This window comes from Sorex araneus, chromosome X (assembly GCF_027595985.1).
Source record: "Sorex araneus isolate mSorAra2 chromosome X, mSorAra2.pri, whole genome shotgun sequence".
In the NCBI taxonomy this organism is placed as follows: Eukaryota; Metazoa; Chordata; class Mammalia; order Eulipotyphla; family Soricidae; genus Sorex; species Sorex araneus.
The window spans coordinates 242,682,345-242,698,882 of NC_073313.1; the positions used below are offsets into that span (position 1 = coordinate 242,682,345).

General features: G+C 36.3%; 1 protein-coding gene across 1 annotated transcript in view; it reads right to left on the reverse strand.

Annotated features, from left to right (window-relative positions):
* Window positions 1-14,482: 14,482 nt before the first annotated feature.
* ACADL (acyl-CoA dehydrogenase long chain) overlaps window positions 14,483-16,538 on the reverse strand; it is a 46,312-nt gene continuing 44,256 nt past the window's right edge. The window contains exon 11 of the mRNA XM_055121842.1: window positions 14,483-15,019. Within this exon, the coding sequence (XP_054977817.1) occupies window positions 14,929-15,019 (91 nt within the window). The 3' untranslated portion in view covers window positions 14,483-14,928. The remainder of the gene's footprint in view (window positions 15,020-16,538) is intronic.

Genomic DNA, 16,538 nt, shown 5'->3' on the forward strand with positions numbered 1-16,538 from the left:
ATTTCCATGCTTGTGATTTATTAATTCAGCTTTTCTATTTCATCTTGTTTTTCTTGGTTGGTTTTATTTACTCAAATATTTATCCATTTCTTCTAGATTATTAAATTTATTAGTATATGTTGTTCATAGTAGTCTCTTGAAATCCATGGTATTTCTATGGTATCTGTTGAATTTACTCTTTTATTACTGATTCTACTTGTTATATTCTTCTTTGATTAAAAACCCAGAAAAAGAAAAATAAGTATAACTTATGGTTTTAAAAATGTGTATCTTGGTTTTATTAATCTTTTGGACTTTTTAAATTGCTTTGAATTCTATTTCAGTTTTTCTCCACTCTGATTTTTATGACTTTTCTCTACTACGATTTGATTCTATGGTTTGTTTAGCTATAAGGTTAAATTATGCATTTGTCGTTGTTTATCTAAGCTTGTATCACAAATTTTGTTTTTTTGGGGGGCCACACTCGGCAGTGCTTCCCAGCTCAATGTCTACTGTCACTTGGTGTTGCTCAAGGAACCATGCTGTGCCAGGGATCAAACTCAGGGATCCTGCAAGCAAAGCTTGCACTCCAGACCTTTAAGCTGTCTCTTTGAACTGCCTGTATCAATATTAAATTTGCTTTTCTGTGTGGCTGTTTTTTATTGGAGGGGTTGGAGGTGGCTGGATTTTCCAAGCAATGCACAGTGGATTCAGGACCTTCTTGTGCCAATATACAGTCAAGAATGGTAGGTGGTTCAATGCTCTCATTCAATAATGCAATGCTGCTCAGACTCAGCAGTGCCAGAAGTCACTGGGCTAACCCAGGGGTGTTCAAGAGCCTCTAGTGATACAAGGAGTACTAATGATCCTACAATGTTAGGGACTAACTTAAGTGCAAGGTGTGTGTCTCCAGACCTCTGAGATATCTTGCCATATATCATATATCTCTCCATATCAATATATCATATATCAACCCTTTATATCATATTTTGTCTGTTTTTACTTTGGGGGCTGCACTTGGCAGTTCTCAAGGCTTATTCCTGACTCTGTGCTCAGGCATCACTCCTGGTGGGTCTTGGGGAACTATATGCATGCACACCGGGGATCAAACCTGGGTTGGCAGTGTTCAAGGCCAGCATCTAAGCAGAAGTATAAATCTTTTCTCATTCCACCCCTCTGTATCATGAATACTATAGGTCCTAATAACTTGTGTTTTTATTTTCATTAGTCGCCAAGTATTTTTAAAATTTTGTTTTTAATTTGCCCTTGACCCTGTAGTTGCTAGTAGTTTTTTTTTCTTCATAATATATAAAGATGCATCCTAAGGTTCAATAATATGAAAATATTTTAGCAGTAGCTAGACCATAGCTGACTGAACAATCCTACATGTTCACCAGGAAGCTAGGGCCTTTTCTATCTTTTCTTCTTTTATCCTCAGCTTTGGCTTTCATTCTCAAAGTAACCTCACAGTCCCAGATGACTACTGTAACTCCTGTCACTTTCCACATCCCAAGTGGATACTGTAGTTCCATCTACTTAAGCAGCACAATGGACAATGACTGAAAGCAAATAGGACTTGTAACTTGCTTCTCTTGAAGTCCCTTTCAACAATTCTACAACCTGATTCAGTAGATATATAATTGCAAAGAAGCTAGGAAATATAGCTGAAATAGAACACACTGTCATCTCCAATAGTATATGTATTGTTTAGAATGAAAGATACAATACAGGCTGGTTGGTATCCACCAGTTTCCAAAGCAAAATGTCTAATGCACAGTCAGCTAAATGTAACAGGCTGGCTTGAGGGTAGATGTGTGGGTGATAAAGAGAGAGTGTGGCCTCTCTCCCTAACAAAGATAGTTGAAAGATATTTTTATTTTAAGTACATTGCCTTTTTCCAATCTCTGTGACTTTACCCAGGGATGGTAAAAATGCTGAACACATTGATGCAATTAAAAAGGAAAAAAAAAAAGTGCCGAAGTCTACAAAAATAGGTCAGGACATAATATGGAAGGTCTATGCAAGTTTAAGGTTTTTAAAATTTATTTTGTAGGTTATAATGGAACCATACTTGAGATTTTTATAAGGAAATGGAACGATAAAAGTGTCATTTTTAGACTATTAATCCCATAGGCATTTATATTAAACAGGCATATCCAGCAATACTTGTCAGAAATCACCAGTTAAGTATCCAGGCATATGATTTCCTGCAAAGGAAATGTGGACATGATGGTATGGCTATTTCCTAGGGTCTCCAAGGGTGTTACACATAAACAGTAATGACAGTCCTATTTCCTAAATTACGTAGCATGTGTAAGAACATATGAAACTTGTATCAACCATAATAGGTCAATTATGATGCAGTAACGAGCAACTTCTAAATCACAATCAATTGACACGAGAATGTTTATGTCTACTTCACACAAAAGTCTGCTATGTGTGTAAATTTCCATTAGTCCTGTATATGTTTAGACACATTTTCTGGGTTTAGATCTCATGTCACCTTAACAGCACCTCTACAATTGCAGCCACAGTGTAAGACCCAATTACAACAAACCAGGAAATATAAAATTCTCATATGCCCAGAAGGAAAAAAGACCTGTGCACAGATGAATACAAAAACACTCCTATGTGAAAATAACGTCAACATTTCTTTAAAAAATAGTTTCAACAAATAAAACTTGTTTTGTATTATTTCTGTCTAATGGTTATTACATTTGTCTAACAAAATTCTTACTGAAATTACACATTTTAGGCACTGATCCCAGGATAAGCAGGGTGAAGTTGTTCATTGTTAAGATAGGCATTTGTTACTTATCTATTTGGTTTCTAAGTTGTTTACTTAGTTGTCTATTTAGTTTTTCATTTCCTAATATTTTCCTGATTATTCTATTGCTGTACAGCTTTCCACTAAGCTTATGGGTGTTGAATGAATCTGCTCCTACCTCCATGTTCTAAATTGGGTCTTTATTGACAAAAAGGCCATTTGATGCGTTTTACTTCCTTTGTTTCAGACATGTACTTATTATTAAAAGGAGTCTCAATAAGAGCAAATTTCAGCATGAATGCCTAAAATGCTGAGCAGAAACACACTGTCTAACTCTAGACATGAATTAAAAAACAAACAAAACCTTGTGACTATTACAGAAGTTAGTTTTTCACTTTAGCCTTCACTAGAAATAACGAAAAGAGAGATAGGAAGCATTGGAAAAAGTGGGTCCTAAGTAACAACACAAAGCTGTTTAGTCAGCTAGCTTTGATTCTTTTTATCTCTTAGCATTCTGTTTTGTAAATCCTTTCACTTTTAAAACAAATTTTTGTTTTCTGCAACATTAAATATTCTACCATAGTTTCTACTGTAAAATGGAACTAACTTCCCTTGGGATATGTTAAGTTAAGCTTTTAGTAATTTAGATTAAGGAAGGAGACTAATGAGTATGATGTTTAATAATCACAGTAATTTTCAAATGGGTTTAATGAAGTAAAAGGTAAAACAAACAATAAATTTGGTATTCATTTGAGACTGAAGAAAAAAAATGGTAAAGTAAACAGAAGGAAATTGGTGATTTTGGTTCCACATCAGGAATTATACAAGATGACTATGGGGAATTTTGTTGCACTACTATCATAGTGGTTATATATATATATGTATATATATATACATATATATATAAACCCAGATTATATGATGTTTATATTTGGTTTGGTATAATGTATGGGAGTAGGTGGCATATAAGGGTACATATAAAATATATAAAAGGTACATATAAAAGGTCATGGTTTGATAATTATCAAAAGAAGTTGCTGTATACCATTCTCGTATGCTTTTCTCTATGTTTGGCATTTCCCCAATACAGAAAAGAAAGAAATAAATGATAAAGGTTCTTTACTAGCACAAGTTAAAATGACAACTCCTACATTAAAAAGATTAATACAGGGGCTGGAGCAATAGCACAGCAGGTAGGGCATTTGCCTTGCACGCGGCCGACCCGAGTTCGATTCCCAACATCCCATATGGTCCCCTGAGCACTGCCAGGAGTAATTTCTGAGTGCATGAGCCAGGAGTCACCCCTGTGCATCGCCAGGTGTGACCCCCTCCAAAAAAAAGCAAAAAAAAAAATACAAAGATTAATACAAATCAATTAAAATAGATTTAACATTTCCAAAATCACTCCATTTTCACTGATATTTAGAAGACTGTAACCATTAGGAGGTTGTTAGGGGACACAATTATAAAAATTAATAACAGGTCAAAAAATCAGGAATTTGTTCTGCCCTTAATATACAAATTGTATTTCAGTCATATGGTAGCCATCAAGGTATCACTGCTAGATCTGCATTCAAGAATGGTCAGGGCCTCTCACAAACCAGGCAAACTCTTCACCATTGAGCCTGATCTCAGTCCTGCAACTCTGTTTTAAAGATGTCAATTAACAAAGTCTCTAAATTTATTCTTACCTTTAGAATCCATGTTACAGGATATAACTCAGAGGCAGAGCTAGAGAAATGCCTACTATCCATGAGGTCATGGGTATAAATAAATATAAGTATATATTTGTAATCCTCCACCCCTCTCGGGGAGCCCGGCAAGCTACCGAGAGTATCAAGCCCGCGAGGCAGAGCCTGGCAAGCTACCTATGCATATTGGACATGCCAAAAACAGTAACAATAAATCTCTCAATGAGAGACGTTACTGGTGCCCGCTCGAACAAATCGATGACCAACGGGATGACAGTGATATATTTATAATATAAATATATAATATAAATATAAATAAATAAAATAGAACTGAACCCATGTTAGCCTTTGAATTGACATCATCCTCTTTCCAGTTAAGTCCTAAACAATAACTGAGCAGAACAAATGAATTATAGCTTGCTATTTTTGCTAATGTTGGACACTTTTAAAGGGTTTATCTCAGATTTCCTCACTGGACTGGACATAACTTTGTCAAATCTGCTTTATGGTCTAAGCCTTTGGTTTCCCTCATAATAAGACCACCTTTCCTTTTTGTCTTTTACATATGTTGTAGCACTGTTGTAGCACTGTTGTCCTGTTATTCATAGATTTGCTCAAGCGGGCATCCGTAATGTTACTGTTTTTGGCATACCGAATAGCCACAGGTAGCTTGCCAGGCTCTGCCGTGCGGGTGGGATACTCAAGGCAAACACCTTACCTGTTGTGCTAATGCTCCAGCCCCCTCTTAATAAATCTCTTGCTCTTCTATCTCTGATTATGATTCCTAAAGAACCCAAAAGTCACATCAACTACCAAAAAGTTAAGAAAAAAATTTTCTTTGTAAGATCTAATGAATGAAAAGGAGTTAAAATATTATAAAATGATCTTTTATGATTCCTAATGAAATGATAAGTCTCCTACATAAAATAAGTGAATTGACTGGGAATTTTATATAGGTATCACACTAACACAATCTAAATCTACTGATCAATCTGAGTATTACTAAAATTAAGACAACTATATATTGTGTCTCTTAGTGATGAACAGAGCAAATAGAGTAACTGTTTTATGTTTTCTAGGCAAAAAATACTACTAAACATGAATTGCATCACGTTTTTAGCACTAACAATTTATAAGAAACATATTAACTGTAGAGGAATACTACCTCTAGTATTGTAGCCATAGAGTAGTATAGTATAGTATATACTACAGAGAGTCTCTTGCCTGCACGCCTGGCTATCTTCCCCGGAGCCCCTCGGAGGGTATGGGCTCCAGCTTCCCTCCCCACCCTGAGCAGGGCTCCCGGCGGCCAAAGACCACCTGAACCTAGCCACAACCATGCTCGAGGCCCCTCTCCACACGTTCAGACAGGCCTCACGCATGAAGGAACTGGCACAGGAACCCAGGTGTGTGTAATCCATCAACAGCCAACATCCAGAGACTTAAAAGCAAGCTCCCAGAAGATATCTTATAGCCTGCTTCTCCCTCTGGGAGAAATTGGCTAGCTTCTGAGAGTTTCCTGCCCACATGGGACAGCCTTGCAAGCTTCCCATGGTGTATTCATATGCTAAATCCATTAACAAACTGGATCCCATTCCCCTGACCCTGAAAGAGCCTCCAGTGCGACATCGTTGGGAGGGCCAAGTTGAGAGAGACTTCTAAGATCTCAGGGAAAGGACGAATGAGAGGTTACTGAGCCCGCTCAAGAAATTGGCGATTAACGGGATTTCGTGATTTGTGATACTACAGAGTATATAGTATGTAGTATATAGTATATAGTGTATAGTATAATATGCATAGAGGAACCTACCATGTGAGATAAATCAATAATGGTAGGCATTCTACAAGAAAAATAACCAGGTTTGCTCCAACAAATCAGTGGCATGGGAGGAAAAAGGAAATCATTCCCAGCTCATTTTATGATGCTAGTCTGCTGCTATAACAAAACCAGACAGAGACAGCAAGAAAAGTACAACAATGATCCTTATGAAGACAAACACAAAATTTCCAGTAAATGTAAAAAACTGAACTAACCATATGTACAAACTAAAGGCTACTGATAAAATGGGATTTAACTTATCTGGATAAAAAATGCAAGGATAGTTCAATATTTAAGACGCAATTCATGCGAAATGCTACATTACTCATTCAAAGAATAAAAATAAAATAGTCATATCTATTCATATAGGAAGCAGTTAACATAATTCAACATCCATTAATAATTAAAAATACCAACAAATTTGGAATAGAATGGAACCCAATCAAAAACCTGGTCAAAGTGGGATTCATCCCGGGGATGCAAGGATGGTTTAACATTCGGAAATCAATCAACATAATCCACCATATCAACAAAAGTAAAGATAAAAACCATATGATCATATCAATAGATGCAGAGAAAGCATTTGACAAGATCCAACATCCTTTCATGATTAAAACCCTCGCCAAAATGGGGTTTGGAGGAACTTTCCTCAAGATAGTCGAAGCCATCTATCACAAGCCTACGGCAAGCATTATCCTCAACAGGGAAAAACTAAGGGCCTTTCCTCTGAGATCAGGCACAAGACAAGGATGCCCACTCTCACCACTCCTCTTCAATATAGTACTGGAAGTACTTGCAATAGCTATTAGACAAGAAAAAGAGATTAAGGGCATCCAGATAGGAAAGGAAGAAATCAAACTCTCACTATTTGCAGATGATATGATACTATATCTAGAGAAGCCTAAAGCCTCTACTAAGAAACTCTTAGAAACAATAGATTTATACAGTAAAGTTGCAGGCTACAAAATTAATACCCAAAAATCCATGGCCTTCATATATGCAAACAATGAGGCAGAGGAAAGGGACATGAAAAAAGCAATCCCATTCACAATCTTGCCCCAGAAAATCAAGTACCTCAGAATCAGCTTAACCAAGGAAGTAAAAGACCTCTACAAAACGCTACTCCATGAAATCAAAGAGGACATGAGGAAACGGAAACATATACCCTGCTCGTGGATAGGGAGAACCAATGTTGTCAAAATGGCAATAGTCCCCAAAGCATTATACAGATTCAACGCGATCCCTATAAGGATACCCATGACATTCTTCAAAGAAATGGATCAAGCAATCCTAAAATTCATATGGAACAACAAACGTCCAAGGATAGCTAAAACAATTCTTGGGAAAAGATGATGAGAGGCATCACCCTCCCCAACCTCAAACTTTACTACAAAGCAGTGATAATTAAAACAGCATGGTACTGGAACAAAGGCAGAGCCGTAGACCAATGGAACTGGGTGGAATATCCCTACACACAACCCCAAATGTATGATCATCTAATCTTTGATAAGGGAGCAAGAGATGTGAAGTGGAGCAAGGAAAGTCTCTTTAACAAATGGTGCTGGCACAACTGGACAACCACATGCAAAAAAATAGGCTTAGACCTTGACCTGACACCATGCACAAAAGTCAGATCAAAATGGATTAAAGACCTCAACATTAGACCACAAACCATAAGGTACATTGAAGACAAGGTCGGCAAAACCCTCCACGACATCAAAGATAAAGGTATCTTCAAAGGTGACACGGAACTAAGCAATCTAGTAAAAACAGAGATCAACAAATGGGACTACATTAAACTAAAAAGCTTCTGCACCACAAAAGATATAGTAACCAGAATACAAAGACTATCTATAGAATGGGAAAGCATATTTACACAATACCCATCAGATAAGGGGTTGATATAAATGGTATATAAAGCACTGGTTGAACTCTACAAGAAGAAAACATCCAACCCCATCAAAAAATGGGGCGAAGAAATGAATAGAAACTTTATCAAGGAAGAAATACGAATGGCCAAAAGGCACATGAAAAAGTGCTCTACATCACTAATCATCAGAGAGATGCAGATCAAAACAACCAGGAGATACCACTTCACACCACAGAGACTAGCACACATCCAAAAGAACAAAAGCAACCGCTGTTGGAGAGGATGTGGGGAGAAAGGGACCCTTCTACACTGCTGGTGGGAATGCCGACTGGTTCAGCCCTTCTGGAAAACAATATGGACGATTCTCAAAAAATTAGATATTGAACTCCCATTTGACCCAGCAATACCACTACTGGGAATATATCCCAGAGAGGCAAAAAAGTATAATCAAAATGACATCTGCACATGTATGTTCATCACAGCACTGTTTACAATAGCCAGAATCTGGAAAAAACCCGAATGCCCTAGAACGGATGACTGGTTTAGGAAACTTTGGTACATCTATACAATGGAATACTATGCAGCTGTTAGAAAAAAGGAGGTCATGAATTTTGTATTTAAGTGGATCGGCATGAAAAGTTTCATGCTGAGTGAAATGAGTCAGAAAGAGAGAGACAGACATAGAAAGATTGCACTCATCTATGGTATATAGAATAACAGAGTGGGAGACTAACACCCAAGAATTGTAGAAATAAGTACCAGGAGGTTGACTTCATGGCTTGGAGGCTGGCCTCACATTCTGGGGAAAGGGCAACTCAGAGAAGGGATCACCAACTATAATGTAGTCAAAGGCCATGTGGGGGAAGGGAGTTGTGGGCTGAATGAGGGCTAGAGACTGAGCACAGTGGCCACTCAACACCTTTATTGCAAACCACAACAGCTAATTAGAGAGAGAGAACAGAAGGGAATGCCCTGCCACAGTGGCAGGGTGGGGTGGGGGGAGATGGGATTGGGGAGGGTGGGAGGGATGCTGGGTTTACTGGTGGTGGAGAATGGGCACTGGTGAAGGGATGGGTTCCCGAACTTTGTACGATGGAAGCATAAGCACAAAAGTGTATAAATCTGTAACTGTACCCTCACGGTGATTCACTAATTAAAAATAAATAAATTAAAAAAAAACCTGGTCAAAAACATCTATTAAAAAAATCTGCTCAAAAGAATCATATTTGGGACAGGGAAATAGCTCAAAGCAGTAGATTCTATTCCTTACATATTTGAGACCTGCATTTGATCTCTGGCACTGACTGGCCATCTGAACACCACCAGGTATGATCCTCCAGGGCAAAATCGAAAGAGTCTACAATGTTATCTAGCAAGCCACTGGCAACAAGGTTGCAAACAAACAAGGGAAAGTCAAGATTCTTTAATGTGTGTACTGAGCACATTAAGCATTATAAAAATTGAGTTTCTTGAAGAATAGGATGGAACATGATCAGAAAAAAGTCAAAGAAAAAGGGACTTGGGTTCAAGTTAAGTGCTAGCCTGCTCCACCCAGAGAAGGACATGTTGTGAGAACGAATGGAAAGAAGTCTGAGGTGCTAGAAACTATTCCCCATAGGGAATTTATAAATGAACAGCATGATCATTGTCTTAAAAAATAGACCCAGACAGTATGGGTGGTATGGCACTTGCCTTGCAATGTATATGGCTGGTCCTGTTTAACATCCCCACTCACCACATATGGACCCTAGCACCACCAAGAGTGATCCCTTAGCATAGATCTTTCCAAATGAATGTTTTTTGTTATTTTGGGGGGAAAGAGCCTTTATAGGGGTTCTTTTATATGTGACTCTGCTTCTATCCTGTTGTTTCTAACAGTCCGTCCGTCTGTCTGTCTCTCTCACTCATTCTCTTTCTCTAGTTCTTTCCATTTGGATTACAATGTAGCTGGTATTTTTCTATCTGCATTAGTTTATTTCTAATTCTTTGTGCTTCCTGGGTTAGGATACATGTCTCCCTCCTCAGATCTGTAAATTTCTTAGTTATTGTTTCCTCAGCATTTCTTCTCCTGTCTTTCTCCTTAGGTAATTTGTATTATGCAGATGCTTTTTTTTAATTTTAAAATTTATTTATTGTGGGGAGGTTTGGGCTACATTTGGTGGTGATCAGGAGCTACACCCAGCTTAGTGTGTGGGGATCACTCGCAGCAGTGCTTTGGGGACTATGCAGTGCAGAGGACTGGACCAGGGTCACCTGCATGCAAGGCAAATACCATTACCTTTGCAATATCTGACTCCCAAACTATTTCTCTTAGTGCAGTCCCACATATATCTATATCTAGGTTCTCTTCATATTTCAAAATTATTTTTTAATTTTCTCCTTCTTTAATAGGAGCACAGCAGGTAGGGCATTTACCTTGCATGTGGCCGACCCGGGTTCGATTCCTCCATCCCTCTTGGAGAGCCCGGCAAGCTACCGAGAGTATCCCACCAGCATGACAGAGCCTGGTAAGCTCCCTGTGGTGTATTCGATATGCCAAAAACAGTAACAAGTCTCACAATGGAGATGTTACTGGTGCCCACTCGAGCAAATCGATGAATAGCGGGACGACAGTGCTACAGTACCTAGTCTTTGAGGTCACTAAGTTAAATTTCAGCTTCTCTGGTCTGCTGCTGAATCCTGATAATCAGCTTAATTTCTGAACCCTTTAGCCAATTCATTTCTGTTTGAATCATTTATTTCATACTTCCTTTCAACCATTCATAGAGCTTACTGTCTGTTTCACTCGTTTCTTCTTTTCATTGAACATCTATAGAACCGCCATTTGTGAGTCTTCAGGATTTGTGAAAGTTATGGCACAGTTGGATAAGTTTCTGCAACTTTTTGGGGTTTTGTTGCCATTCATTAGTGAAAGTGAATTCCCCAATTTCTCCATTATGCCTAGTGCGATGTGAAATGGTCCCCAAACAATGCCAGAAATAACCTCTAAGCCTAAAGCTGGGAATAGTGCCCCAGCATAGCTGGATGTGGACCCCAAACTAAGCAGCCTTCTCCCCCACCCAAAAGAGAGCCAGGAATTATTTTGTGCTACTGTTCTGTATCCTAATTTTGCTGGTGGTTGCATGAATCTCTGCACAAGTTAAAATTCAGAAAACCAAAAAAGGCAACCATAGTATATGTAATCTATAACCCAAACAGGCAAAATTCTCATAAATTAATTACAACTCCCAAATATTTTTAAAGAAGGGAGGAGGACTGTTATGAAATTGAAGAAACTTTGAAGATAATGCATAAAACTGCAATTTGTGGACCTTGTGTGGTTTTAGATTTGAAAAGAAAATAGTCACAAATAGTATTCATCATACAACCAAGAAAAATTTAACTTTAATTTGAAACTATGTCATAAACTTACATAAACACACACACAATAATGAACCTATAATTACATAAGAGAATTTTCATTAAATTAGATACTATTCTGAAATAAGTGTGTGACACAGAATTAAGTCTGAATTTGCTTTAAAACAAATGAGAAAAAGTGCCAGAAATACACTGACAAATGTTGAAGCTAGAAGCTAATTATAACGTCTTCACTACTTCTTTGGTATGTTTGAAGTGTTCTATAATTTTTTTAATGGAAAATGAGATTTCAAAAATAGAGTAGAACTCCTTTCAAGCATTTATTATAAAGCAGCAGACAAGATAGGCCCTGATTGGTTTCCATCTCCCTGTCAAATCTTTCCAGTGACTCCAAATAAATGCTGTGCTTGCCAAAAATAATACTGACCTATGAAAAAAAAAACCCAATCTCCAAGAAATCTTATACTACCAGAAGAAACTACTAAAATTACTAGATAGTAAAGATTTGCAGGTAGATTTGCTATTGAAAAAGCAAGTCAAAATAGTTTCACATATAAATAAAGAAAAATAATCTAAAGCAATGATTATGACTCTAAAAATGCGAGCCACAAAATTACAAAGCCTTTTTGATTCTCATTAATTATTTACACAGCGTGGCTTTCTTGCTGTGTTGGTCCAGTATGTTCTTTTCAGCATTATTATTATTTATTGTTTCTGGAGCACTTAGCACTGCGTGAGATGCAGATGATAAATTCCCTCCCTAGGGGACAACAATCAAAGCCACAGAAGCAAAACATGAGATTAGCTATTTAAGAAATGAAAACCAAACACAAGGTTAATAAATACACTCTGAATTCCCTTTTTCACTTCAAGCTTTAAGTCCGTGATATCACACTTGATTCTTTTGGAGCAGCAAAACAAACCAGAATCTTGGAAAACAAAGTAAAAGACCAGTTTAGAAATGACTGGACACATCCCAGAGAACATTTCAAGAAAATTTCTTACCTTAGAAATACTTTTCCTTCTCTGTTGTCAAATGCTGACTTTATTGTCCTTTTTCTTTCATACCATTTTCTGTTTTCAGGAATAGCTTCTCCCGACCCAAGTGTTTTTGATGGAACTGTCAATTTTAAGGTCCTACTCCCCTCCCTTAAAATGACATTGTGGTGAAGGATACAGGCCTAGAGCAACCCAAGGTCATTTTTGCAGGTCATGTAATGAAACTCCTCTGCAGTGTCCATTAGGCCAATTTTCAAAGAAAAGTATAAATAAATGAACAAAGTGCAAATGCTGGCAGTTTGAAGGCCTGGAATCAGGCCCTTGAGACCCTAATTTCTATAGTTCAGAATGTTTGAACTACTCTGTAATATTTTATAGCTAGCTCACTCAAATTTCTTCTTAGAATGGTTTGCATTTGCACTTCTTTTATTATATGTGCCTGAAAGAATCCAAAAAAATTAAATTAACTTATTTGAGAGCCTATGTCTTCTTATGAATAGCAAAATCATTGTCTCAAACCTAGGTTTGTCCACCTTTTATATAGTAGACTTTCCTGATATGCTATTTTTTAAATTCTACAGATGTTTTAAGATTTAGAAGAGGAAAAAGATTAGTTTATCTAATTCCATAGTTTGCTAGCAATAAAAATGCCATGAAAGCTATTAACACAGCAATATATAAATCTGTCTTAATTTATCTGGCATGTATTTAATTCACCTGAGCAAGAATTCAAACCAACAGTCAAACTTCAATCCAAGAGCAATCAAAATTATGTAATTCAAGGAAAAAATAATATCAAAGATTGTTTTCTTCCTTTTTCTTTGTACAGCTGGGAAAAAAATAAGTCTAATACTAATGAAACCAAATTAAATGTTCAGGTTTTCTGCATTGAATAATATATATGTATGTATTTACACTATCTCAGTTTTTAAAATTAATTATTTTTGGTTTTGGGGTCATACCCAGAAATGCTCATGGATTACTCCTGGCTCTGCACTCAGGAATCTCCCTTGGCAATGCTCAGTAATCAACATGGAACACTGGTGGTCAAACCCAGGTCAGCTGTGTGCAAGGCAAGCATCCTACCCACTGTACTGTTAATCTGGCCCATTGCATTATTGCATTATTTTAAAGCTACTTTATTCACTGTCTCACAAGTATATTTAAAAAAAGAAGAAGAAAAACACACACCAAAAGAAAAAAAAAAACCCAAGAACTGAAATGATGCTAGTAGACTACAAAACAATGGTTTTGATTTTCAAATCAAATGTCACTTTCTTACTTTCCTATATTAAGTGATTACTTTATTTCCTCTATTTTTTTTTTACTAAGATTTAATTTCATTTACATACTTTGACTTTTGGAGCCATACTTGATGGTGCTCAGAGCTTATTTTTTTACTTAGCACACAGAGATCAGTCCTTGCAAGGACCATCTGCAGTGGCAAGTTGGTTGCATGTAAGGCAAGCACCCTACCCTGTAGACATTCCCCTCAGCTGCAGATTTAAAACCATCTTTATTTTTTCACTTCTTTATTTTGTTATAATTTTCTTACTCACTTATCAGCAAAGATCATCCCACTTATTTTTGCTATCATATTTAAAATTCTTTGGTTTATTTAAGAACTTATTATTGTTGAATTAGTTAAAAATTACACTGCTCTAAAATAAAAGTCACTGTTCTGATACCTACAAAATATATTAACTTCCTGAAACTAAAGGCGTTGGATTAGTTTATGTTCTCCTATAAATTAAAATGGGATGTAAAGTTGTCCAAAGCTCAGTTGCCAAAGAAAACCAAAGGCATTTACTCTTGGACAAATGCTTAGTTGAGTCCTTGTGGGTCCAAGGCCATAAGAAGGAAACTTCCTGATTAAACCAGAGCAACTTCATTGGTTTTTCCCAGGGGCTCTGAGAAAGCTTTGTTTTGAAGCATTCCATTTCTCAAAAACAAAGATTTGCATTAGGGTGGTAGAAACCAGTAGGGAATTTGGAGCAAAAGACAAATGAAATTATTGTGCATCATAATTTATCTTTATTTTCCCTTTCAAAATCAATGTTCTATAAGCATTATTAATAATTTTCTGTACAATAATGACTTTTTTCCTGCCACAATTTAAGACATGTAGGCATTTATGTTCTTTTAAAATTTTAGGGATAAGTGAAGAGACATCACGGATCCTGGAATCAGAAAATCTTTGCCTTAGAACTATGTTAAAAAAGTAAATATTAAATCTGCATGTTGGAGTTTTATAATTTCTAATTTCAAGGCTTTCTCCTCCCGTTGTGTTAATTTTATATTTGCTTTTGTTTCTTTCTCTAGAGAGAGGGCATATAAAAACATGTTTAGTATTTTCTCTCATCCAGCTTGTGTTTTATCTTGAGAAGATTTAGAACCAGATTAGCTGTAATAGGATTCCAGGATGTGGGCAGATGTCTACTTTTCACGGACGCACAATCTCTCTTGCAATCAGCTCTCTCATTATTTCATTGGTACCACCATAGATTGGCTGAACACGGGCATCCACGTAAGCCCTGCATAAATCAGAGAATGACTGAGTGAATAAATAAAAGAGATGAGAAACTGTAAATTTTGTCTCACCAAGTAATTACCAACTAAAGCATTCATTTCATGAAACTCCAACAATAGAAGTCCTTCAAAAGTTACTTGTTTCACCATAATACAGCATTCATCTTAGATCACATAATTATTAATCTCTTAAAATACTGATAATCTGTATAACGTTGTTTAAGACTGCTTAAAGAGGTGACAAATTAAAATAACATTCATTGTATGTTATTAAACTCTTTATAAAATTATAAAATTTAGCCCAAATAACAGCATTCTAATAAAGGTTTACAGGTTCATAAATGCATGGACTCCCTTAAGTTTTTGTTATCTTTGATGTGCCACTAAAATGCTGAAATTCACTGATCTTATAGAAAACAAAAGAAAAAGAAATCAGATCATTTATAGCATTCCTTTGTATACTGCTATCATTACCGTTCTTGGGGGTTTAAGTTGATGCATTTGAAAATATTTCCCACAAAGTTAACTAGTAACTTATTTTTTGGAAATGGTTAATAGTCACTTCAATGATGTATGAGGTTAAATACTGGGTGGCTGAGTTCATTGCCATAGAAGAAACAAACGTTATCAGAAATTCACTTTTGGTAGCTATGATAGTAACCATGACACCGGACAGTTGTTTTGAAATTTTTTCCCATGTCATTTGATCCTTTTAGTTCTAGGATCTGAGAAGATACAATTTTTAAAAATTATTATTATTTTTCAAGTAAAGGATCTGAGGTGTTAAGAAAGTAAAAACAAGTAATAATTACTATTTGTTATTTAATGGTCACATAGGAGATAATTTGGTAGGCTCTAAAAGAGAATGTAGGTATGTATACTGCCTTTTTTTGCATGACAGCATTTTCATTGGCCAAAATATTTAGAACTAGTTACAGAGCTTGGGATTTCCCTAGTATAAAACTTCAAAGGCTCGTTTCTTAAGACCTAAAATATGGCACTAAAATGTTTTTTTAATTAAAACACCTGAGTGTCCTTGCTCTCAAAAAAAATGACCAATTCTAGACTTATCCTTGTTCATAATTATCATGCACTCTGCAAACAATGGGCATTTTTACTATTTCATTTACTTATTAAATTTGCTGTTTACAAAGATATTTTAGAGTTTTAGTACAACTTTTTGATGAAACTTGAAATCTAAAGACATTGGTCAGTGGTGTTTTAACATATACATTTTCTCATATTTATATACTTATGTATTTTTTCTTATGAACAAATTCTATTTTTCCACAAGACATTTTTGGACTGGGTTGATTTTTTTTCTTCCTTATATTAAAGAAATTTCAAAGGAGTAGTTAATGACAGAGATCAGTAAGCCTTTTATAGGTTACTAATTAAATTCAGTCATCAACTAAAATTAACAGAGAAAGGCAGCAGAAGGAATGTTTAACCACACAATGATGAAGCTCTCTATCTCAGGCCACTCTTCCTTGTATTGCAGGGAAATTTTGAAATGGCAAGGTT